The 27,157-nt window shown below is 42.1% G+C and overlaps 1 protein-coding gene across 1 annotated transcript in view; it reads right to left on the reverse strand.

Annotated features, from left to right (window-relative positions):
- Positions 1-27,157, reverse strand: part of LOC126263663 (meckelin) — a 206,375-nt gene that overhangs the window by 131,557 nt on the left and 47,661 nt on the right. Inside the window, exon 6 of the mRNA XM_049960771.1 lies at positions 16,957-17,102. Coding sequence (XP_049816728.1) covers positions 16,957-17,102 — 146 coding nt within the window. The remainder of the gene's footprint in view (positions 1-16,956; positions 17,103-27,157) is intronic.

The raw sequence follows: 27,157 nt of genomic DNA on the forward strand, positions 1-27,157 counted from the left end.
GTTAGTGCAGCATGGGAACTATATTCAACATTCCTAGAACATAAGTTAATTTATGTAAAAGTAAAGCTTTGTAGATTTATTCTCCTTCTGTTTGTCTGCTACTTTCTTCTACCCCTCCTTCTTCCAACTTTCCTATCTCTTCCTCTCCAGTCCCCCCTCCCCTTACTGTGAATTTCATACATAAAATGACACACATGCCTTGTTATGTCATGTTCATCATTTTAATTAGCTACAGTTTTGGCATGTGTAGTGAAGGACAACAAGAAAATGATGCATGATTAACACTTTTATTTTAAATTTTTTAATGCCATTAGACTGCATAAATACAACTGACATACTGTAGGAAGTTGTGTGATGCACATGGCTTAACACCATTCAATATTTCTCACTGTATAATATTAATTTCAGTCAGCTGTTCATGTAGATTTTCAGAGCCACTTGTTGCTTATATTAAAATTTGTCAATATAACATCATTTCTTTCAGACTGTTACAGTTCTGAAATACACCAAGAAATGTAATTTATGTGCACCATCTATGTGTCCTGTATACAATTTTTTCTGTGTGCTATCTTATTTTAATCGTTTGTGTATCATACTTTCTAATGTGGAATTTGGGGAGTAGCCCATCATTAGAGTTAGTGAGTGTGGGGAACTGACTGCAAACCCACTCGGGCTGGGAGTGTACCAGCCCACACTTGTTGGTGCACCGCACAAGGTGGCAAGATGTGCATTACACTGCACACACAGGTCTGGAGTTATTTTCATGGTAATTTCCAATGTTGTCAGGAAAAGCAACTAAATGTCATGAGTACACACAGGACTGTCCTTAATAACTGAAATTTCATTACTGGCTGGTTGGCCTATTTCATCTAAGAGTTTCTCCAATGCCCACATACTATGAAACTGTACCAAAAACACCCTCTTTTGAAAAATTTTATTCACTTAAACAGATTGTATGTGATGCTACATAACTGAATCTCAGTAGAAACTCACCATTACAGTACAGCAACGATGATTCATTTATTTCTTCTAAATTTCTTTATTCCCTTTCCTGTCTCACATTTTTTTGCCTTTGGTCTCTGCTCTTGGTGGAACATTTCTTCATACTCTTGCCAAGTAGTTTGTACTTATGAGGACAATCCTTTCTCTTTGTGATCTCATGTATTTAATCTTCTCCTATTGATGGAGTTATTATCAAGTGCACTTCCAGTCAATTTAAAGAAAAAAAGGTTGTTTATTCTGCTTTTGGCCCAATTTTTCCCCCATTGCTGCATTTTATTCAATTTATTGAACTGCAGTTGTATCTCATTGTATTGCCACTGACATTTGGATTAACTTATACCCCTTTTTGTTGTCCATGATGGAAATGGTTAGAATTCACATTAAACTGCAAATCCTATACTTGACTAAAGCAGTCTATTCAACCAACAAGCTATCTGTCCGCATGAATGGCCACTGACAAACTGTGGCCAAGAAACAAGAGGACCACCCTGTTGCTGAGCATGCTGCCAAACATGACATCCTTCATTTCAATGACTGCTTCACAGCCTTTGCCATATGGATCCTCCCCACCAACACCAGCTTTTCTGAATTGCGCAGGTGGGAACTTTCCCTGCAATATATCCTACTTTCTCCTAATCCACCTGGCCTCAACCTTCGTTAGTCATTGTCTTTTCCCATCCAGCCCCTTCTCTGTTCTCTTTCCAGCACTACACAGCCCTCATTCCACCATTGTATGCAATCTTTTCCCTTCTCTCCTTTTCCGCCCCCCCCCCCCCCCCCCCCTTTACCCAATCCACCTCTCCTCTGCCCTCTGTCCAACCTCCTGACTGCACATACCTCTCCTCTGCCCTCTGTCCAACCTCCTGACTGCACATAGCTGCTCTACCATCCCTCCACCTCGTCCCTGCATGCTCCCTAGCAGCACATCACTATCGCCACCCCTACCTTACTATCCCTTCCCCTCCCTGCTCCAGCCTCCTCCTCACCCCCACCCAGTTGCCATTCGCGTCATGCACTAGTGCTGCTGCTTGCTGAGACTGCATCCATCTGTGTGTGAGTTGTGTTTTCTTGAGTGTGTATGCGTGTGTCTGTCGTCTATTTTTGACGAAGGCCTTACTGGCCGAAAGCTTTATTTGTGACAGTCTTTTATTGTGCCTATCTGCAATTCAGTATCTCTGCTATATGGTAAGTAGCAACTTTCCTTTTCATAATAGAGTGAGACATTCACTTGATTTCATAAAGTAATGCACTGTTTTGGCAGTCCAATTTGCTGTTTCACTGTCAAAGAGCACATTCAAAATGTACACTGGTTTTGGCATAGATCATGTGATATCATTTTTCAAAACTGCACAAGTTCTATGGACTGCATTTCAGTATTTAGATGACTGAACAGCATAATAGTCACTGCCAGAAAACTGTCACATGTTATGAAGAGTCAACAGCTTGGCACATCTATGTTCTTCTCATTCCGTTCACTGAAATTGTAGATACCACTATTTTTGTCGAATGCATCTTGATTTCACTTCACATACATGAGACAGTTGAAGACATATTGTCATCACTCCTAGACGTAGGAAGATGGGTTTGCAGAAGTCCAGTTTTATCACGTGCTTCAGTTTTCTCAGAAGGTGGATGATCGCAACACTCTATAACACATGTGCTGGTATTGTCTCTGCAAGTTTCAGAAAGTCCAAGTATATGGCAGCAGACATAGTAGACATCCTATACATATCCCATCGCAAAGCTGGTAAGATCTTACTATTTTCATTATTTCATTTTTTTTTTTTTTTTTTTTTTAATTCCCTCAATTTTGCCTTTATGAACTGTGTCATTTCTTATAGCAGCTGCAGGGTTTGTATTCAGCTCGGGGATTCCACCTTAGTGTTTTTACACAATGCCACTAAAATAATTGTGAAAATTATGTGGACTACAAAAGCTTAAGGGAAAGGAGGGTTTCTGTCTGTGTTCACTGATCAGGTCCCACACTGCCATGCATGGGCTGTGAGCTACAACGAAACTTTAACTGCTCTTCTTTTTGGTTTCTTATACATCTTTACGATAAAATCTTTTAGTCTGTAAACATTTGCTGGCCAACATTTCCTTTGCCCTGGGATCTGTTGCTGTTGTGAAATCAGCATGCAATGGCAGTAAAATACATCTTAATTTTTTCAGTTCACCATATACCATGTTTCTTCAATTGCTAGGTTTGGAAATTAATTGGTTGAAGGATGAGAAGGAAAAATAATAGGGCAATATCGATTGGGTGAAAGGAAAGAAAGAGGAGCTCACCTGGTACAATTTTGCACAGAACAGAATTTAATCATCATTAACATGTGGTTTAAGAATGATAAAAAGGTTGTGGACACGGAAGAGACACAGAGACACCGAGAGGTTTCAGACTGATTAGATAATGGTAAGATAAGAGATTTTGGAATCGAATTTCAAACTGTAAAACATTTCCAGGGGCAGATGTGGATTCTGACTGTAATTTATTTGTTATGAACTGTAGATTACAACTATACTTATATAAAAACCAGAAAGCAGTAATAACAGTTAAAGGGCATGAAAGGAAAGCAGTAGTTGCAAAGGGAGTGAGACAGCATTTTTAGCCTCTTCCCTGTCTTATCATATCCCTTTTTTCACCTTATAGTATTCCTTGTTGTTCTCCTGTACCAACTATTGTTTTAATCCTGCCCTTAGATTTAGGATTTGCAGATGCAACAGAATACTGACTACACCTACATTTTGTTTGGTGCTTTGTAGTTCACTTATGTATGACAAACTCATGATAAGTTTGTATTCTGGAATATGCAAATTTAACAAACGAATTAGATATTATTTAGAATTATCTGAAAGTTTTATGAAGATGGAAAAAAGAGCTGTGAAGAAAAGTGTGTTTTTCATTTTAGTGGGAATGCTAAATTGTACCTTATGTCACACAATTCTAATACAATGTGTTTCTGGACTAAAAAGCACCATTTCACTGCCGTCATTGTGAAACTCTGTTTTTGTAGTGATATGGTTTGAAAGTTCATATACTGTGAACTGATACAGCTAATGGACTAAAAATGATCAGCTGTTTCAGCATAACAAATGAAATTTTGCATCAACAAATTGTTACCGTTTTGATTATGAGTATTCCACCACAAAGGTATTTTGTATCCAGGTACATACCGGTAATCAGATATGCATGTCAAGTCAGTGGCTGTAAGTAGAGAGAGCAAGTTTAACATTTTTCATAAAAATTTGTCAGGTTCTTCTGACTAAAAAGCACTATTTCAGTGCTGACATTCTGAATGTCATTTATTTTGGTAGTGAAATGATTGGAAAAATCATGTACAGTGAGCTACTACTGCCATAATGTATGCCATCCTTAAAGACTGCAATTTCACATCAAAAGATTAAGTTTCCTACTTTCTGATTATGTGGGTTTTTTGACAAAAGTATGTTGTATCTAAGTACATACTCAGATGTGACTGTCGGTTCAGTGGCTTTAAGTACAGAGAGCAAGTTTAAGCTACTACTGCCATGACGGAGGCCATGCGTAAAGAATGAAATTTTGCATCAAAGAATTAAGTTGCCAACTTTCTGATTATGTGGCTTTCTCGATGAAAGTATTTTGTATCCAAGTACGGCAAGTATCATACAGGGTTTTTATGGAGAAAAGCTCGTTTTGATCAACTTAAGATGGCAAACTGCCGTGGCCCCTGGTCTCAGCCAATTCCTATACTCAGCATAGGTAGCACCATCTCCCTTTATTTTAACCTCCTTGGTTAGCATAGGCATATGTCAGTTAAGTTCTGGGAACTCCTTGAGAAGTTCTACGTATGGCAATTTGCCTGTGATACAAAAGTACAGTAGTACTAGTAACACAATGTAATCATCCATGGCCGGTTTAACTGGTAGTAGTGTCAAGGAGCCAGTGATGCCGGAGGTCTGGTAAAAGTCTATAAACCAACAAGAAATTGGCCCTGAGAATGGGGTGTTCCACATCTGCCACTATGAACTGTCACTCAGACTTACACCACAGACCTAGATCGAGGTACAATGTCAACAAACCGTAAGTTTGAACTGAAGATCCACTGGTGACAAAAAGGTGGCAGTTATCACGGTTGCAGTGTGGCAGACAAGTAGCTGGATACACCAGTACCTCTGCTCCCGTCTATGAAAAACTGCTGCTTTGTGTATCGCTCTTCGACAAATAAGTGACAGCTGCTGTTGGGAGCACCATCATCACTGATTCCCCACTGCATTTCCCATCTCATATAGGCAGTTGCATTATTGTGCGTCCAAACAAAGCTTCTTATGGTACCATCAGATTTTGGCTGCTGATGTTGATCAACTTTATCCCCTCGCCGAGCGCTGGAACTGTGTAGACGAGGGTGTGACATTTGCGAAGCAGTGACTTGTGCCACAAGATCGACAATTTGTGCTTGTATAGATGTGAAGGAGCTGTCCATCTGCGAGCCTACAGCTGTGATGCTTGTGGTAGTATACATACCTGAATAGCTGTTCACAATCTGAGTGAGTGCATCTAAATCATCAGCACACAACATCAATATTTTCTGTGCATCAGGTGATAGGCACGACAACCAGAGTTAAATAGTATATCATTGTTTACGGCACTGTCCATGAGAGCCTGCAGGTCACAAAGCAACTGCGAGGGCATGCGGTCTCCCGACTCCTCTGTACGCAGCTATTTCTCAAGCCTTTTCGAGTCAGATTGTGACAGGTGGGTGATTAGATCATTCTCGATCATTACATACTGATCAGCATTCGCCAGTGTAGCCAGAATGTCTTACACCTCTGTAGCCATTTTCCCATTCAGTACTGCAATGATGTCGCTATACTTAGTCCCACTGTCGCCTGTGCCAACATAAACCGATTTCCTGACTGTCAGAACTATAAAATAGGGTTTTGTACCAGAATAGTGGGGGTTTAATTCAGACTCTACCAATTATTGTGCCTACAAGTGGCTCAATCTTAGGTACTGCGTCCATCAGTGGAATAATATAATGGGACCTGTAAGAGACATGCAACATGATGTGGCTGGCACAGCTGTTTCACACATGTCAGGTGGTCAAAATGACACAGCGCAGTTGCTTCTCATCACGTCAGGGTCACCAACAATGTTGCATATTTGCGTTATACTACACCAGTAGTACTGATAAAGCAACATACCCGAATAACATACAACATTTATTATTAAAGGCCAAGGAATAACTAACGACCACAAAACCCAAAGAGTAAACATAAATACTTTGAACACTGTGTGCTGTCACTACAAACATCACTGCAATGCCTGATCACATTGCAGTTAAAGCAGCTGGAAGGCTTCTTATAAATTTCAAGAACCAGTATTAAGTGAGGAATCTAGGAATATAATACAGCAACAGAAACTACATATCACTCCTGTAGAGGCTGCAAGGAAAAAGAGTTCACTATTTACAGTATGCAGAAAGACATTTGAGCATAATTCTTCCTGCACTCCACAAGAAAAAACCCTAATATGTGGTACATTGAGAAATAACCTCTGCCATGCACTCCACAGTGATTTATACAGTATGGATATGTATGTAGATAAATTGCAATTGAGGATTAATTCAGGTTTCCTTTCACTCACACTCTCTACTGCTTCTGAATATAGTGTTATTTACGGACACAATGTTATCATTTATTTTTGATTCTGTTCTATAAGTTTTTATATGAACTACTGCCTTTTACTTCACAGGTAGCCGTCTGGATTATTGTTCAAGGACATTTACAAATTTAATTGTGCACATAAATTCCAAACTGCAGATACAGCTGCAGCAATATTACCTTGCATCTGTTGATTGTTCATCCTTATTGAAGATACTATCAGTATTGGGTGGATGAAAAAATTGTTGGAGGCTGCACTGCTTTGAATGCTTTCATTGCTATCCTTCAGCAAACATTTTCCAACCTTTACTATGAACTGACTGACAGATTGAGTGAATGGTGCAAACTTATTGGCATGATGCTGCAGACTCATGTGGCACTGCTCTGCACTCACTGTATTTCTCATCATTATTAATAGGTGCAATCAAAAGTCAAATAATTCTACATATACATCTATATCTATGTCTATACTCTGCAAATCACTGTGAAGTGCATGATGCAGGGTATGTCCCATTGTACCAGTTATTACGGTTTCTTCCCATTCCATTCATGCATGGAGCACAGGATCGCTTGAATGCTTCTCTGTGTGCTGTAATGATTTTAATCTGGTCCTTGCAATCCCTATATGAGTGATATGTATGGAGCTGTAGCACATTCCCAGAATCATCATTTAATGCTTGTTCTTGAAACTTTGTTAGTACACTTCCTTGGGATAGTTTACATCTATCTTCAAGACGCTTCCAGTTCAGTGACTTCAGCATCTCTGTAACACTCTCCCATGGGTCAAACAAACCTGTGACCATTCGTGCCGCCCTTCTCTGTGTACGTTCAATATCCTCCGTTAATCCTATCTGGTACAGGTCCCATGCACTTGAGCAATGAGTTGCACAAGTAATTTGTAAGCTACATCCTTTGTACACTGATTGCACGTCCCCAGTATTCTACTAATAAACCCAAGTCTACCACCTGCTTTACACACAATGAAGCCTATGGGATCATTCCATTTCATATCCCTACAAAGTGTTACACCAAGGTATTTGTATGATTTGGCCAATCCCAATGGTGACTCACTGGTATTATAGTCAGCAGGTATTATATTTTTTTCATTTTCTGAAGTGTACAATTTTACATTTCTGAACTTTCAAAGAAAGTTGCCAATTTTTGCACAACTTTGAAACAAGATCTGACTGAATATTTCTTCAGACAATGGAAACTCCAGGTAGAAATATTAACAATGTAGGAAAAAGACAGATTGCTACTTACTGTAAAGAAGACATGTTAAGTTGCAGAGAGGCACAATTAAAAGACATGTACATAGATTTCAGCCACAGCCTTCGTCAGTAGAGAGAGGCGTGCGCGCGCACACACACACCATTCACACATACATGCAAGCACACATCATGCACCCAATTGCCAATTCCAGCATCTCAGGCCAGAATGCAACGTAACGCAAGCAGCAATCTGGAGGAGGTGAGGAAGAAGAAGGGGAAGGGGAAGGGGAAGGAGGAGGAGGAGGAGGAGGAGGAGGAGGAGGAGGAGGAGGGGGGAGGGGGAGGGGTGGGGGAGGGGAAGGGGGGAGGGAAGGGGAGGGGAGGGGGAGGGAAGGGGTGGGGGAGGGGAGGGGGAAGGGATAGGAGTGTAAGGGTAAGTAGGGAGACAAACCCTACCTGATGAAGTGCACAGGGTCTAGAATGTCAACAGGGTAATGTCAGGAGGTTGTCAAACAGGAAGATGGGGAAAAAAGAAGCAAAAAGGGAGAGGGGTGGGAAAGACAGGTGGATGTGCTGGCAGAGGGCTGCAAATAAACAGGCTGTGTGATGAGAATGGGGAGGAGATGTACGACAGAGGGGTGGAAACTATTCGGTGGAGGGTATGGGGACAGTATGGTACCGTAGGTTGAGGCCAGGATCATTATGGGAGTGGAGAGTATGTTGTAAGGAAAACTGCCATCAGCACTGTTCAGAAAAGCTGAGGTTGGAGGAAAGGATCCAGATGGCTTGGATAGTGAAGCGGCCATTGAAATCAACTGTGTTATGTTCAGCTGTATGATGTGCTTCAGGGCCATCTACTTTACTCTTGGCCACTGTTTGGTGGTGGTCTTTCATCCTGGTGGATAGCTGGTAGGTATCATACCAATATAAAAAGCTGTGCAATGATTGCAGCAGAGCTGTTAAATGATGTGACTGCTTTCACAAATGGCCTAGCCTCCGATGGGGTAGGATAGACCTGTAACAGGACTGGAATAGGAAATGTTGGGTGGGTGAGTTGGGTACCCCCAGTGAAAGAATTTTGGCCCTCACTGACCAACACCTCCAACCAATTGCCCAAAATCTAACCTCCCACATCAAAGACACCAACCATTCCTTCATCGACTCTCCACCATTGCCTCCTAGACCCCTACTTGTCACTGTTGACGTCACCTCCCTACACACCAACATTTCTGATGGCCATGGTCTTACTGCTGCTGTTGAACAATACCTTTCCCAATGTCTTTCAGACTCCAAACCCATTACCTCATTCCTCGTGCACCTTATTAACTTTATCCTAGCCCATAATTATTACTCATTTGAAGGGAAGGTATATAAACAAGTCTGCAGTACAGCCATGGGCACCCACATGGCACCCTCCTATGCCAACCTTTTTATGGGCCTTCCTAGCCCCCTAAAATACCAAACCCTTAATCTGGTTCAGATTCATTGATGATATCTTCATGATCTGGACTGACGGACAAGACACCCTATCTTTATTTGTTCACACCCTCAACACATTTTCTCCTGTCTGCTTCACGTGGTCCTCCTCAACCCAGAATGCCACCTTCCTACATGTTGACCTCCTCCTCTCTGATGGCTCCATCCACAGCTCTGTCCACATTAAAACCACCAACCACCAATAATACCTGCATCTTGACAGCTGCCATCTCTTTCACTCCAGAAAGTCCCTTCCACACAGCCTGGCCACCCGGGGACAGGATATCTACAGTGACAAATCTCCCTCGCTAAATATGCTGAGGGTTTCATCAAGGCCTTCACAGACAGGCATTATCCCCCAGACCTAGTCTACAAATAGATCTCCCATGCCATTTCCCCTCACACCCCCAAACTTTCCATTATCCACAAGAACCAGCCACAAAGGAGTGTCCCCTTCATCACCCAGTACCACCCCAGACTGGGACAACTGAACCACCTCCTTTTCCAGGGCTTTGATTACCTGTCACTGTGCTCTGAAATGAGGGACATCCTACCAGAGATATTTTCCATCCCTCCTCAAGTGGTGTTCTGTCACCCATCCAATCTCCACAACATCCAAGTCCATACCTATACCCCTCCCAATCAACACAGGTGCAAAACCTGCCCTATCCACCCAGCCAGCACTTCCTATTCTTGTCCTGTCATATGTTTCTCTTACCGCATCAGGGGCTGGGCCACCTGTGAAAGCAACCATGTCATTTACCAGCTCTGCTGCAGTAATTGCTTTTTATATTGGTATGACTACCAACAAGCTGTCTGCCAGGATAAATGGCCACTGCCAAACTGGGACCAAGGGCAAAGAAGACAACCCTGTGGCACAGTATACAGCTGAACATAACACAGTTGGTTTCAATGGCTGCTTCATTACCCGAGCCATCTGGATCCTTCCTTACACCACCAGCTTTTCTGAACTGCGCAGGTGGGAGTTATCCTTACAACATATTCTCCACTCCCGTAATGATCCGGATCTCAACCTATGGTAACGTACTGTCCCTACATCCTCCAGCCAACAGTTTCCACCCACTGTGTCCTACATCTCCTCCCCATTATCACCTCCCACCCTGTTTATTTGCAGACCTCTGCCAACGCATCTGCCCGTCTGTCCTGGCCCTCTCCTTTTTTGCTCTTTTCTTTTCCCCACCTACTTGTCCCACAACCTCCTGTCCCTGCACCTGTTGGCATTCTAGTCCCTACACACTCCACCAGACACTGTTTCTCTCTCTCTCTCTCTCTCTCTCTCTCTCTCTCTCTCTCTCCACTCGTACACTACTATCCCTTCCCCATCCCTGTCCCCTACAGAATTGCTACTTGCATCCCCTTGATAGTTGCATTCCTGCCTAAAATGCTGGAGTTGGCAGACATGTGTGCATGGTGTGTGTGTGTGTGTGTGTGTGTGTGTGTGTGTGTGTGTGTGTGTGTGTTTTTACTGATGAAGGCTGAGGCCAAAAGCTCTATGTTGGTGCCTTTTAATTGTGCCTGTCTGGAACTTAACATGTCTCCTTTACGGTAAGTAGCAATCTCTCTTTTACTACATTGTGAATATTTATTCAGTTTCTTTCAGACAGTACTTCATTACAGATAACTTTATCATCTGCAAAAAGTCTGAAGTTACTACTAATATTGCCCAACAAGGTCACTAATATACAACATGAACAGCAAGGGTCCCAACACACTTCCCTGGGGCACATCTAAACTTATTTCTACACCTGACAATGACTCTCCATCCAAGATAACATGCTGCATCCTCCCTACCAAGAAGTCCTCAATCCAGTCACAAATTTCTCTTGATACCCCACATGATCAAACTTTTGACAATAAGGGTAGGTCTGGTACTGTGTCAAACGCTTCTCAGAAATCAAGAAATACTGCATCTATCTGATTGCCTTGATCCAAAGTTTCCCGTATGTCAGGATAGAAAAGTGTGAGTTGCGATTCACATGATCAATCCATGCTGGTCGGCATGTAGGTGGTCATTCTTTTCAAGATAGCTCATTATGTGTGAGTTCAGCATATGTTCTATGATTCTACAACAAATCGCTGTCAAGGATATTTTATGACAGTTTTGTGGACTACTTCTACTGCACTTCTTGTAGACAGATGTGCCTGTGCCCTTTTGCGTGCCCTTTTGCAAGAACTTAGAACAGTTTTTTTGTTCAAGGGATCTATGATAGATTTTAGTTAGAAGAGGGGCTAACTCAGCCACAAATTCAGTATAGAATCTGACAGGAAATCCACCTGTACTTGGAGCTTTTTTAAGTTTTAACACTTTCAGCTGTTTCTCAATACCACTGACACTAATACTTTTTCATACATCTTTTAAGTGGCAGAAGGATCAATTTAGGGAAATTCTCCTGGGTTTTCCTTTGTACAGGAACATTTGAAAATGGAGTTAAACACTTCAGCTATTGCTTTGCTACCCTCAATTTCAGATCCTGTCTCATTCACTAGGGGCTGAACATTAACTACACTGCCACTAACAACTTTTACAAATAACCACATTTTCTTCACCTTCTGTGAAAGATCACTTGACAATATTGTGCTACGGTGATTATTGAAGGTTTCATACATTGCTCTCTTGAGAACCAAACATGTTTCATTCAGCATCTATCTATAGCCCTATGCTTTGTTTTACACCTATTATGCAGTAACATCCATTTCTTTGGGAGTTTCTTTGCAGTGACTTTATGCCATGGAGGTTCCCTCCCATTGCGAACTATTCTACTAAGTACATATCTATCCAGAGCATGATCAACTATACTTTTCACATTAAGCCAGTGTTCCTCTACATGCTCTTTACCTGTGCTCACTGAGATATGACCCTAATGATTTTTTATCTTGTTTACTGAATATGTATACCTTCCTGCCTGTTTTAGTCATCCTTTGTACTTTGGTAATCATAGCTGCCACAACTACATCGTGGTCACTGATACCAGTGTCAATGGAGACATCCTTAACAAGGTCAGTTCCATTTGTTGCCATTAGATCTAATATATTTCCACCATGAGTGGGGTTCTGAACTATCTGTTCTAGGTAGCTCACAGAAAAAGCATTTAGTAATGCTTCCCAGGATGTCTTATCATGCACACCACTAACAAAATGGTAATTTCCCCAATTGATTGTTGGATAATTAAAGTCGCCACCAATGATTACAATACGATTGAGAAACTTACATACAAGTGAACTGAGGATTTCTGTACAGTTGCAACACTATACATGTTTTAAAGTATAAGACTCTGTATTAAGATGAAAAAACACAGCTTTTATATGTTCAACCAACTCGGTAACACAGAGGGTAGGATGAAAGTAAATGTTTCTTTTAATTTGCCTTAATTCTCATCATCATGGTCCATATATTTCTTTTAAAAAAGTTATTTTCCGTACTCTCTGCAACTATGAAATAGACATTAGTATAATTTCTCTCTGCGAATTTCAATAACTTGTGCAAACTGTAAATGTCTTACTCAGAAGAGTTTCATTTCAGACTCCTCTTACAGCTTTTATACTTTCCAGCATACACCAATGAGCCTTTTCAGGTGGCGAATAGTGATATTTTATCATATGACCCCCCCCTTATGACTCTTTACTGTCCGAATGACATTTTAAGAGAGTTCCACTATTTTTTTTACAATTTGCTGTCCAAAATGTGCACCGACAGTAACCTGGTTGCATCCCCAAAGCAGATTTGGAGTAAATAATATGATGACTTTCATCTCAAATAGAAATGTGTGTGTTTAAATTTAACTGTGTCTTCTTTCATGAGTGCAAAATAGTTTTCCTGGCAGCTGCATGCATTATCTTTGCAAAACACTTACTACTTTTGGAGGATTCATGAGAGGAAAATAAAGCTACTGAAGTGTTAACCAAGAAAATCTTACACAATAAATGAGGTCTAGCTCCAGCCGGCTGTGTTGGTGTGAAATGATTACATACAATATCTCTATTAGATGGCCATACTGTAAAATGAGTTCTCTTACTTGCATGAGTCATCTCACCCAGTGATTCCTATTGTACTTTTTTATGCCCAAACTCTCATGATCCCACACAGAAGCACAGAGAGTGCTGCTTGTAACATAAACACACTAGTCACACTAGTGCTTCAGCATCAGCTCCATTCATAGACACAAGACTGAGAGCTTTTTTTTTTCTTTTGTTACTATTTTACTAGTATGTGTGTGTGTGTGTGTGTGTGTGTGTGTGTGAGAGAGAGAGAGAGAGAGAGAGAGAGAGAGAGAGAGCTTTTTTTTTCTTTTGTTACTATTTTACTAGTATATGTGTGTGTGTGTGTGTGTGTGTGTGTGTGTGTGTGTGTGTGTGTGTGTGTGTGTGTGTGTGGACGCACGCACGCGCGCGCGTTCGTGCTCATGCACATGCACTCCCCCGCCCGCCCACACCATGGGCTTTTCATGACTTTTTCAGCATAGGATGTGGAGAGCACCACACAGTTTCATACATGAAAACATTGTACTTCATAATAGTTATGCCCTGAATACAATTTTTAGTATATTAATCATTGTATATGTAGACAGAGTGTAGGCAACGTGCGGGGGAGTAGCTAAAAGACAGGGTGTAATGGCGGAAGGCTGCCAATAATACGTACTATTGACTGAAAGTGTCCCCAACGCTATGGGTTGACCCTTAGGGATTGTTGGTTAAAAACAGTCTTGGTTGCAGTTTTAGTTTTTTATTTTTCAATGACGCATTTCGCCTTATTTAGGCATCTTCAGGTTATCTACATCGAAAACAGAGAACAAATACATCTATCTAAGAATCGTGATCGTGTTGTGCACACTTTGATAACCTATAAGAATGTATAAACAGATCAACTATTGAAAGAGCAAATACCTTAATTTGGTATTTCTTAGAAGAATCCTTTAGTCAGTGTAGCCAAAGGGCATCGTCAAATATATCAGGCCAACATCGCCTTCGTTAAACTCAGTAAAAACAAGAAATATAAAATAGTAAAATCATTACCTTTTGTTCTCTGTTTTCAGTGTAGATTACCTGAAGATGCCTAAATAAGGTGAAATGCATCATAAAAAACTAAAATTGCAACCAAGACTGTTTTTAACCAACACTGTTAAGCACTGGTTTGCTGTATGCCACCTATGGATTGGAAGAATTCCTTAGGGATTATTATTATTATTATTATTATGGCAATGATTATATGGTCAAACAATGGAAAATATTACTGATGCTATTGCTGGTTATACATTAAGGTTTGCATATGTTGTCTTAAATTTAATTATGTACAGACATTAAAAAGTAAATTACACACATTATCCCACCCTAAGACCATTGCACAACAAGACGGATGCAGTGTGAAAAGAGAGTTCCCGTTCTAGGTTACCTGCAGACAAAATTTGACTGTGGTATGGGTAACAGGTGCATCACAGGGAGAAATTTAAATGTGTTGGCAACTGGAAACAAACTCCAAAGCTGAGGCAGGTGAGACAGCATGATTCTTATGGGCAAAACATAAAGACTGAGAGGTATGGAAAATTAAGCAAAGGTGTCATTCTCCTGTACGATAATGCAACACCCCACATGGTGTGCACTACACAAGCTCTGCCTCAACAATTTTGATGGGAGGTCTGGAAGAATCCACCACAGAGTCCAGAATTTGCAACATATAATTTTGTTCTTTTCAGCAAGGTTAAAGAAAATTGGGGAGGGGGGGAGACATTTTCCAGCAATGAGGATGTTCACACAATGGTTCTTGAATGGTTCCATGACTAAGGAGTGGATTTCTATTGTCATGGAATTGGACAACTGGTAGAACATTCTGATCACTGTCCACAGACACAGGGTGACTGTCGAAAAGTAGTGTCATGTACATGTTTCTCTTTGAGGTGTACTGCAATGTTCAATAACTGTTACTTGGCCTGCCGTAATAAAGTGTAACTTATGTTTTGAAGTCACCTCATGTGTTGCTAGAACTCATACTTTGTACATAGTTTTCCATAAAGTATCCTTTAAGATTATTTTTGAAGAGATTACTGTCTTTCACTTAATTTACTGAACAACAAGGAGCACTCAGAATCAATTTGAATTTCATTACTTTATACAGTGGTTCCCTTTTCTTTACATTGTTTGATCACATGTGTGCTTATTGAGAAACTAAGTATAACTATCTTTCACTAACATAATAGCTTCACACTTAAGGGGGCCATGGCCCTTTACATAAAGATAAAGATAGTTTTGCCTCACACAGTTCGAGGTTGGCTCGATATCAATAGTTGGGCACCCTGAGTGCCAGAGAGATACAGCATTGTTAGTAAGTGGAGTGCAGGCAGTGTGCAGGGGAGATGCTAAAAGAGCTCTAAGGAAGCAGGACAGGTTGCCCATAATACATAGTGTTGACTAAGAGTGTCCCCAACACCATGGGTGGACCCTCAGCAATTTACCGATCATGACAAAAGAGTAAATTTTGAAGTGTTTTATTAAGTATCTAATGCTGTACCATGATTATGCATTTCGTATCAACCATGTCAGCTGCCTACAGTTGGAGAGAGGGCTGTCGTGTGTTTGTGCTAATTAATGTTATAGCATCTGAAGATATCAAAGAGTGACCTGTGATGAGCATAACCCATGAAATTGTAAGGCAAAGGGAGTAACTGTCTCACATTTGTCTAAAATCAAGAATATAGGACTTAATTAGAGCTGAACACCATAATGATTATTGTTACAATAGAATCTTATTGAGTGGGTTAATGCATTATTCAACAGATGAAGCATTGATACAAAACAATTCCTACAGCAGAATTAGCCAATCAGCCCCTTATTCTTAGGACACAGTCAGTGTAACTCATTCATTAGACTGCTATTCAAGATGAACAGTATTCAATGAATTGGGAGTGTTTAAAAACACCCACACCCACCCACCCACACACACACACACACACACACACACACACACACACACACAGGGAGAACACCAATCGTGATTAAGATTTTACACAGAACTTCATGTAACTCCACTAAGGTAGTATAGTAACACAGCTCAGTGTTATTTCTGAAGTGTTAAATCAAGTTTGAGCATTTCCCCATAAAGGAACTGAATATAACAAATGCAGGAACGTGTGTCCATAGTATGCTGTCACCACAGCATTTCTCTTCAGCAAATGGACTACCTTGAGTAACAGGAAAATTGGTTTTCTTCTTTCACTGTTATCAATGCAATCTCCAACTCTCTCCACATGCTCACAGAGAGAAAAAAATCTGTATTAAACCCTTATGATTTTAAATTGTTTGTTTCTTTAATAGACTCATTAATTGTTGAAATAGTTATATTATGAAGTTTCCACCACTAAGTTCAAATCCCCTAGATACGTAATTTTAGACTAATTATTGAAAGTATCACACTCAACATTGAAAGAAGAAAAATCACACAGTATGATGATAACTAAAAATGTTGATAAAACAATGGACATAAGCTTTCCATTACAACAACATGAGAAGGACTTCTGCATTAAAACGTGAATGGGTGGAAAAATGTAATTAAGTCAATAAGGTGAATATGTAGGTTTCAGTTGAATGCCATATTACGATTTTATTATGAACAACATACCTTAATTTACAGAACTTCACATATCTTATCACTGATGGTACCTCACTGAACAGCTGGGACTTCTCTCGTACATTTATACCAATGCCACTTATTTTATCAATAAGATAAAATCGTCGAACTAGCAGCCACTGAGAACTATCTGCAGCCTGTAATTTAAATGACTAACTTTGATATTAATTCTTGACTGATAAAGTATAAGAAAAGAAAGGACAGATAAAGTATAGGAAGAAATCAGCAGCAAAATCTTTTTTTAGTTGGTGCACAATGAATTATGGTAGTTATATCCTATTAAAACAATAAGTAAGCCTTGTTATTTAAATAATCACTTTCTATTTCTTAGTTATATAGTAAAAAGTCATACGAAAAGAAATATACTTCATCAACTTTTTAAAAGAAGGAGTAGAGAATGTACAAGAGACCACTGCCCAATACTTCTGTTACACGATACTCCCATTATACTTTTTTATTTATTTATTCATTTACACGGCTAGATACACAGGATCAAATTGAGGAGCAAATCTCTAAGGTCATGGAATGTGTCACTACATGAAATTACAACATAAAAGTAATAACAGATAAAATACAATGTTCCTGAACCCAAAAAAGTCAAACATAAGTTTAAGTAAACACAGTCAACAATATTTTCTACAAGCCATGAACTTATGTCATGAACTGCACTATTTGAAACAGAGCCAATGTTGGACACAACACCCTTTACTACCAAGCTAGTGTCATCAGCGAACAGAAATATTTTAGAATCACCGAGCATGTCATTGATACAAATAAGGAATGGCCCCAACACTGATCCCTGGGCACCCCCTATTTGTCCGTACCCCACTCAGACCCCACATCACAGCCATTTTCAACACTGTGAATAATGACTTTTTGCTGTCTGTTTTTAAAGCAAGAGGTGAACCAATTGCAAGCTACTCCCCGTATTCCAAATGGTCCAACTTCTGGAGCAATATTTTGTGATCAACAAAATTAAACGCCTTAGCTAAATCAAAAAATATGCCTAGCAATCAAAACCTTTTATTTAATCCATGCAGTACCTCACAGGGAAATGAGAATATAGCATTTTCAGTTATCAAACAACTTCTAAAGCCAAACTGTACATTTGATACCAAATTATGTGATATAAAAGTATCAATTATCCTTACATATACAGCCTTTTCAATAACTTTAGCAAACATTGATGGCATAGAAATAGGTCTAAAATTGTCTACATTATCCCTTTCTCCCTTTTTATAAATCAGCTGTATTACTGAGTCCTTTAATCGTTCAGGAAACTAACCATTCTTAAAAGAAAAACTACAAATATGGCTAAGTACAGGGCTAACACGTGCAGCACAGTGCTTTAATATTCTGCTAGGCACCTTATTATATCCACGAGAGTCCTTAGTCTTCAGTGATTTAATTATTGACTCAATCTTCCCCTTGTCAATATCACTGAGGACTATATATAAAAACAAAGTGCTGGCAGGCCGATAGACACACAAACATACACAAACATACACACAAAATTCTAGCTTTCGCAACCAACGGATGCTTCATCAGGAAAGAGGGAAGGAGAGGGAAAGACGCAAGGATGTGGGTTTTAAGGGAGAGGGTAAGGAGTCATTCCAACCCCGGGAGCAGAAAGACTTACCTTAAGGGGAAAAAAGGACAGGTATACACTCACTCGCACACACACACACACACACACACATAAATATGTGTTTGTGTGCGAGTGTACGAGGTGCATTCAAGTTCTAAGGCCTCCGATTTTTTTCTCCGGACTGGAAAGAGATAGAAACATGCGCATTGTTTTAAAATTAGGCCGCATTCATTGTCAATACGTCCCAGAGATGGCAGCACCGTACGGCAGATGGAATTTTACTGCCAGCGGCAAGAATGAGAACTGTTTTAAATACTTAAAATGGCGACGTTTTCCTTACTTGAACAGCGTGCAATCATTCATTTTCTGAATTTGCATGGTGTGAAACCAATAGAAATTCATCGACAGTTGAAGGAGACATGTGGTGATGGAGTTATGGATGTGTTGATAGTGCGTTCATGGGTGCGACACTTTAATGAAGGCAGAACATCGTGTGACAACAAACCGAAACAACTTTGGGCTCGCACAAGCCGGTCTGACGACATGATCGAGAAAGTGGAGAGAATTGTTTTGGGGGATCGCTGAATGACTGTTGAACAGATCGCCTCCAGAGTTGGCATTTCTGTGGGTTCTGTGCACACAGTCCTGCATGACGACCTGAAAATGCGAAAAGTGTCATCCAGGTGGGTGCCACGAATGCTGATGGACGACCACATGGCTGCCTGTGTGGCATGTTGCCAAGCAATGTTGACGAGCAACGACAGCATGAATGGGACTTTCTTTTTGTCGGTTGTGACAATGGATGAGACGCAGATGCCATTTTTCAATCCAGAAACAAAGCGCCAGTCAGCTCAAATGAAGCACACAGATTCACCGCCACCAAAAAAATTTCAGGTAACGGCCAGTGCTGAAAAAATGATGGTGTCCATGTTCTGGAACAGCGAGGGCGTAATCCTTACCCATTGCATTCCAAAGGGCACTACGGTAACAGGTGCATCCTACGAAAATGTTTTGAAGAACAAATTCCTTCCTGCACTGCAACAAACACGTCCGGGAAGGGCTGTACATGTGTTGTTTCACCAAGACAACGCACCCGCACATCGAGCTAACGTTATGCAACAGTTTCTATGTGATAACAACTTTGAAGTGATTCCTCATGCTCCCTACTCACCTGACCTGGCTCCTAGTGACTTTTGGCTTTTTCCAACAATGAAAGACACTCTCCGTGGCCGCACATTCACCAGCCGTGCTGCTATTGCCTCAGCAATTTTCCAGTGGTCAAAACAGACTCCTAAAGAAGCCTTCGCCGCTGCCATGGAATCATGGCGTCAGCGTTGTGAAAAATGTGTACGTCTGCAGGGCGAATACGTCGGAAGTAACGCCAGTTTCATCGATTTCGGGTGAGTAGTTACTTAGAAAAAAAATTGGAGGCCTTAGAACTTGAATGCACCTCGTATACCTGTCCTTTTTTCCCCTTAAGGTAAGTCTTTCCGCTCCCGGGATTGGAATGACTCCTTACCCTCTCCCTTAAAACCCACATCCTTTCATCTTTCCCTCTCCTTCCCTCTTTCCTGATGAAGCAACCGTTGGTTGCGAAAGCTTGAATTTTGTGTGTATGTTTGTGTGTCTATCGACCTGCCAGCACTTTCGTTTGGTACGTCACATCATCTTTGTTTTTAGATATATTTTTCCCACGTGAAATGTTTACCTCTATTATATTCACTGAGGACTATTTTAGACATCAATCTCAGAAAGGCATTTTCCAAGAGAGTTATATGATTCCCCGTATAAACTAAGTTTTATTTAATTCACCAGCAATGCTCAGAAAATGACTGTTAAGTACTGTACATATATCTGACTTATCAGTAACAGAAACATTTTTACTACAAACTGACTTTATATCGTCGACCTTGTGCTGCTGACCAGACACTTCCTTCTCAACTGACCATATGGTTTTAATTTTATCCTGTGAAGTAGCTATTCTATTTGTGTACCACATACTCTTTGCCTTCCTAATAACATTTTAAGCACCTGTTTGAAACACTGTTTGTAATGAGCTACTGTCACTTTGACTGTGACTACTTCAAACATTTTAATATAATTCCCGCTTTGTTCTACATGATATCCTTATCCCACTAGTCAGCCACCCAGGCTGCATTTTGCTGCTAGTACCCCATTTAGAATGTTCTAATGGAAAGCAACTCTAAAAGAGTTTGGGAAATGTGTTAAGGAAAGCATTATATTTTTCATCTATGTTATTGCCACTATAAACATCCTGCCACTCTTGTTCCTTAACAAGGTATAAAAAAAAGTCTGTTGCCACTGGATTAGCTTTCGTACATAGTTTGTAACTATATGTGACATTTATTTGAGTGCAAAAGCCTTTGAGTGTTAAAATTTGTGCATCATGGTCTGAAAGTCCATTCACTCTTTTACTAACAGAATCCCCATCTAGTAATGAAGAATGAATAAAAATCACACTATCATCAGTTTATATAGTAACATCGGAATACAATACATTATTTTGTGTGTGTGTGTGTGTGTGTGTGTGTGTGTGTGTGTGTGTGTGTGTGTGTGTGTGTTTGGATCTTATGGGCACTCAACAGCGAGGTCATCAGCACCTTTACACTTATCAAAATGAATGAATGTGGAGATAAACTCTACAATTATTGCTCACTCCTGCACGTGAAATGACCACACACTCACTCTATATCACATGCACTAAAACAAATTAGAAAGAGGGAAAGTAGCTATGCTTGAATTTAAAACACAGAGAAAACCAAACATAGAAGATCTAAAAGAGAAGCACAGCAAAATGTGACTGGCCAACCACTTAGAAAAGACTTGGGTGAGCCAGTCACTCTGTTGACATATTACAAACATCTCACTAAAATCTTGTTAAAAACGATGGAAAATTCACAAAACTTCAAAACTCAAACGAAATTCGTCTGAACATTATTTAAAATTGAGGGCAGATCCTTTGGTAAATACGCTGTGGCGCGCTGGTCAGAAAATAAAACACTGTTCACTAAAATGTGGCATACAGTTATCTGTACACAACAAGCACCACACAGTGGAGGGTCCTCACATAGCAGGTAAGAAGCCATGTGTTATAGGGCTGTGGCCTATGTGAAGATGAGTAAGGAGAACCTCATCCCTTCTGTGTAGCTGGAAGCAAGTATGCTATGGCCGAATTGTGGGCTTTACTACATGAGCTTTTTGTCAGTCACATCCAGCCACTTGTCTTCCTATCGAAACATGACATTGTACCTCAATAATGAGATCATAGAATTCAGAGGGATGGCACACTGAAAGAACTGAGGGTCATGACATGCCTCCTTGGCTACTAGATTTGCTCTTCCATTCCCTGCAATACCATGTGCCCTGGTATTCAGAAGAAAGGCATCTCCTTTCCCAATCATTGTAGTTGGAGGAGGGCAACCTGAATGCTCTGTATGATTTTGTCTGCTGGGTACTTACGTTGGTTGGTTGGTTTAAAAGATGGAGGGAAGGGACCAAACTGCGAGGTCATCGGTCCCTTGTTCCCAGTAAAATAATTACACAAGGGAAAGAAGAGAAGAAAGGAGACATACAGCACAATAACAGGAGAAAGGAAGAACCAGAAGAACGACAGAAGGACAACTAACACTACTATGGACAAAACAGGAACAGAAACCCACAGAGAGAAGCAAGAGACAGGTACAAGGGGTAAAAACAAGAGAGCAGATGATGGTGGCTGGCCGACCACGAGAATAAAAAGGAAAAGCCAGCAACTCTGCGACACATAAAAAAATCCACCCTAAAAGCATTAGAGTGGACAATACAAAGGGACAAATGACATGCGCTAAAACTTATATAGAATGATAAAACCCACTATCAAGAATAAAATTTAAAACTAAATTAGCCGATGTGGCATTGTCAGCTAAAATTAATAGCAAAGAGTACGGTAATCGAAGAGCCCGTCGCAGGGCAGCCAAAGAAAAGCAGCTCACCAAGATATGGCCCACTGTCAGCTAGGTGCCGCACTGACACTGAGGTGGGTCATCCTGGCGCAGGAGGTAGCCATGTGTCACCCAAGTGTGGACAATGTGGAGCTGGAAGAGAACCACAGAATTCCTGTGAGAGGCCCGCATGGAGGACTGCCACACATTCGTAGTCTCCTTAATGGCACACAGTTTGTTGTGCATGCTGAGGTTATGCCATTTCGTCTCCCAAAGCCGCAAAACCTTACGGCATAGTATTGAACGCAGGTCAGTTGCAGAGAAGTCCATCTCCATAAGCAGTTTCTGCGTAGCCTGTTTGGCCAGCCTGTCGGCAAGTTCGTTGTCTGGGATTCCGATGTGACCTGGGGTCCGGACGTACACCACTGAATGACCGGACTGTTCCAGGGCACAGATGGACTCCTGGATGGTCGCTACCAAAGGATGACGAGGGTAGCACTGGTCGATAGCTTGTAGGCTGCTCAAGGAGTCAGTATGCAGAAGAAACAACTCCCCAGGGCACAAACGAATGTGCTCAAGAGCACGAGATACAGCCACCAGTTCAGCAGTGAAAACACTGCAGGCATTGGGCAAGGAATGCTGTTTAATATGTCCTCCAAGGACATACGTGAAACTGACGTGACCAACAGCCATCAAGCTGTCAGTGTAAACCACTTTGTGGCCTCAGTACATTTCAAGAATCAAGAAGAACTGGAAGTGGAGAGCCACGGGGTTAACTGAGTCCTTAGGGCCATGTGAAAGGTCCAGGCGAAGCCGCGGCCTAGGTGTACTCCATGGACATGTACATGAACAGACCTCAAATATAGGTGGTAAAGGCAAGGACTCCAGTTTGGAAAGAAGGGATCAGACATGAACTGCAATTGGAAGCCCTGTCCTGGGCCACCGATGTGGGAGATGAACTGCCATGGGTGGGAAAAAGAGACGGTGATTTGGATGCACAGGAGAACTATAAATGTGTGCAATGTAACTGGCCAGCAGTTGTGCACGCCTAACCTGCAATGAAGGGACTCTGGCCTCCACAATGACGCTGGTCACCAGACTCGTCCTAAAAGCTCCTATCGCTAGGTGAACATCATAGTGGTGCACTGGGTTGAGTAAACACAATGCTGAGGGCACAACAGAACCACGAACCAGACTCCCATAGTCAAGGCAGGATCGAACAAGGGCTCTGTAGAGCTGCAGCAGTGTAGAGCGATCTGCACCCCTGTTGATGTTGCTCAGGCAGCGGAAGGCATTGAGGTGCTGCCAGTACTTTCACTTAAGCTGACGAAGGTGAGGAAGCCAAGTCAACCATGCATCAAAAACCAGTTCTAAGAATCAATATGTCTCCACTACAGTGAGTGGATCGTCATTAATGTAAAGTTCTGGTTCTGGACGAATGGTACAACACTGAAAAAAGTGCATAACACACGACTTTGCGGTCAAAAACTGGAAACCGTGGGTTAGAGCCCATGACTGTGCCTTGTGGATGGCTCCCTGCAGGCGCCGCTCAGCAACACCAGTACTGGTGGAGCAGTACGAAACGCATAAGTCGTCTGCATACAGAGAAGGTGATACGGACAGCCCTACAGCTGCTGTTAGACCATTAATGGCCACTAAAAATAGAGAGACACTCAATACAGAGCCCCGCAGGGACCCCATTCTCCTGGGGGAACTATGAGAGGCACCAACTTGGACATGGAAAGTATGGAGCGACAGGAAGTTTTAGATAAAAATCAGCAGTGGGCACCAGAGACCCCACGTACAATGTGGCAAGGATATGATGACGCCAGGAGGTGTTGTATGCTTTACGTAAGACAAAAAAGATGGCAACCAGTTGTTGGCATCTGGAAAAGACTGTACGAATGGCAGACTTGAGGGACACAAGATTATCAGTGGTAGAGTGACCCTGGCAGAAGCCGCCCTCACATGGAGCCAGTAGGCCACAGGACTCCAGGACCCAACCCAAGCGCGATACACCACGTGTTCCAGCAGCTTACAAAGAACATTGGTGAGGTTGATGGGCCGATAGCTATCCACATCAAGCGGGTTTTTACCAGATTTGAGCACCAGAATGATGGTCCTCTCCCACCACTGCGTTGGAAAGATGCCATCGCACCAGTTCCGGTTGAAGATGATGAGGAGATGTCGCTTATAATCAGATGAGAGATGTTTAATCATCTGACTGTGGATCCGATCTGGTCTAGGAGCTGTGTCGGGGCAATGTGCAAGAGCGCTGAGGAGCTCCTTCTCTGTAAATGGGTTCACTGCGGAGTGTAGTGAATGAGAGGACTTTCCCTTCCAGCCGCCATTTGAGGGTGTGAAACTCTGGGGGGTAATTCTCTGATGCAGAGGCTCGAGGATAGTGCTCAGCAAAGTGCTCGGCAATTACGTTTGCATCGGTAGACAACATGCCATTTGTGTTAAGACTGGGAACACCTGTTGGGGTCTGGTACCCGAAAACACGTTTGAGCTTTGTCCAGACTTGGGAAGGTGATGTACGGCACCAAATGGTCGAGATATATCTCTCCTAACACTCCTGCTTCTGTCATTTGATAAGTTGGTGAACACGGGCATGGAGCCGTTTAAAGGCTATGAGGTGCTCCAGGGAAGTGTGTTGCTTATACCGCTGTAGAGCTCACCGACACTGCTTAATTGCTTCAGCGGTTTCAGGCAACCACCAAGGGACTGCCTTACGCCTCGGGCACCCTGAAGAGCGAGGGATCGTGTTTTCTGCCACATAAACTATTGTTGTAGTCACTTGCTCAACCATCACATCGATGTTATCATACGGGGGAAATTCAATGGCGACAGCAGAGGTGAAACTTTCCCAGTCTGCCTGGTTTAAAGCCCATCTGAGCAGGCGTCTGTGAGCCTGACGCCAGGGCAGTGACAGGAAGATGGGGAAGTGGTGACTACCACACAGGTTGTCATGTGCTCTCCAGTGGATAGATGGGAGAAGTCCTGGACTGCAGATTGATAAATCAATGGCCAAGTAACTACCATGTGCCACACTGAAATGTGTGGCGGCCCCAGTATTTAAGAGGCAGAGGTTGAACTGAGACAGTAAAGTTTCGATATCTCTGCCTCAGTTAGTAAGCACAGTGCCACCCCACAAGGAGTTATGGGCGTTAAAATCTCCCAAAAGTAGGAAAGGTTTAGGGAGTTCAGCAATCAGTGCAGCCAATGCGTTTGGGGGTACTGCACCATCTGGAGGAAGATATATGTTGCAGACAGTTATTTCCCGCATTGTCCTTATCCTGACAGCCACAGTTTCAAGAGGGGTTTGAAGGGGCACCATTTCACTACAGACTGAGTTTAGGACATAAACGCAAACTCCACCTGACACTCGATTATAGTCATTACGGTTCCTGTAGTATCCCTTTTAGCCGCAGAGGGCAGGGGTCTGCATTACCAGGAACCAGGTTTGCTGGAGTGCAATGCAGAAAGCAGGTGTAAAGCTTTTTGTTGCCGTAGCTCAGCCCAGCAGTGTAAAAAAACCGCCGCAATTACACTGGAGGATGACGTCATCGTGAGACTGGGAAGGCATGGAACATTCAATGAGGCAATTTACAGCTCAGGGTCACCTGCTGCCACCAACATTTTGGCTGTGCAGTCTATATCCGTTGTGTCTGAGGGTCCGGTGAGATCTAGGTCCCCAGCGGATGCCAGAATCTCCATGCCATCCGCAGACGCAGAGCTTGTAGGTAGCGGTGGTGTGGGTGCCACAATTCCCTTGGCCTTGGGAACCTTCTTTTTGGATTTCTCTCGCTGCTCCTTGGATTTCCCTGGCTGGGAGGACTTCACTGATTCTGTCTCCGGGAATGAGGATGAGCGTGAAGCCCTACAACCAGTTGGTTTTGGGCTCTTCAGCCACTGGTGGGTGTCATCTTTCCCACTAGCAGAAACCTGAGAAGGGAGTGACCCTAGGGACCCCTTCCTAGTGAGAGGAGCCTAAGAAGACTTACACTTCTCCGGCTCAGGAGTGGGGACTAATATCCCAGATTGTTGGGGAGGGGGGCGAGGCGGGGGTGTTGCACCCAAAGTAGGTGGTGTGGGAGCAACAGGGAGGGAAGTGACCCCAACCGTCAAGGGGGCAGGTGTAGTCTTCTGGTTCTGAGAGGCAACAGGAATGCGAGGAACTTTAGGTCAGTCGGTCCAGGGTCTTATATTCCATGATTTTCCTCTCTTTCTGTAAAATCCTGCAATCTGGTGAGCAAGATGAATGATGCCCCCCACAGCTGACTTAGATGGGTGGCAGGGCACATGGAGTATTGGGATGTGATGGATGTCCACAATCTTGACATGTGACACTGGAAGTACAGCGGGAAGACATGTGGCCGAACTTCCAGCACTTAAAGCACCATATGGGGAGAAGGATAGATGGCTTGACTTCAAAGTGGTAGACCATCTCCTTGACCTTTTTGAGCAACACTTCACCCTTGAAGGCCAAGATGAAGGCACTGTTGGCAACCTGATTATCCCTCAGATGCTGATGGACGTGCTGGATGAAATGAACACCTCATCGCTCTAAACTGGTGCACAGCTTGTCGTCAGACTGCAAAAGAAGGTCCCTGAGGAATATAATACTCTGGACCATATTTAAGCTCTTATGGGGCATGAT

This window comes from Schistocerca nitens, chromosome 6 (genome assembly GCF_023898315.1).
Source record: "Schistocerca nitens isolate TAMUIC-IGC-003100 chromosome 6, iqSchNite1.1, whole genome shotgun sequence".
Lineage (NCBI taxonomy): Eukaryota > Metazoa > Arthropoda > Insecta > Orthoptera > Acrididae > Schistocerca > Schistocerca nitens.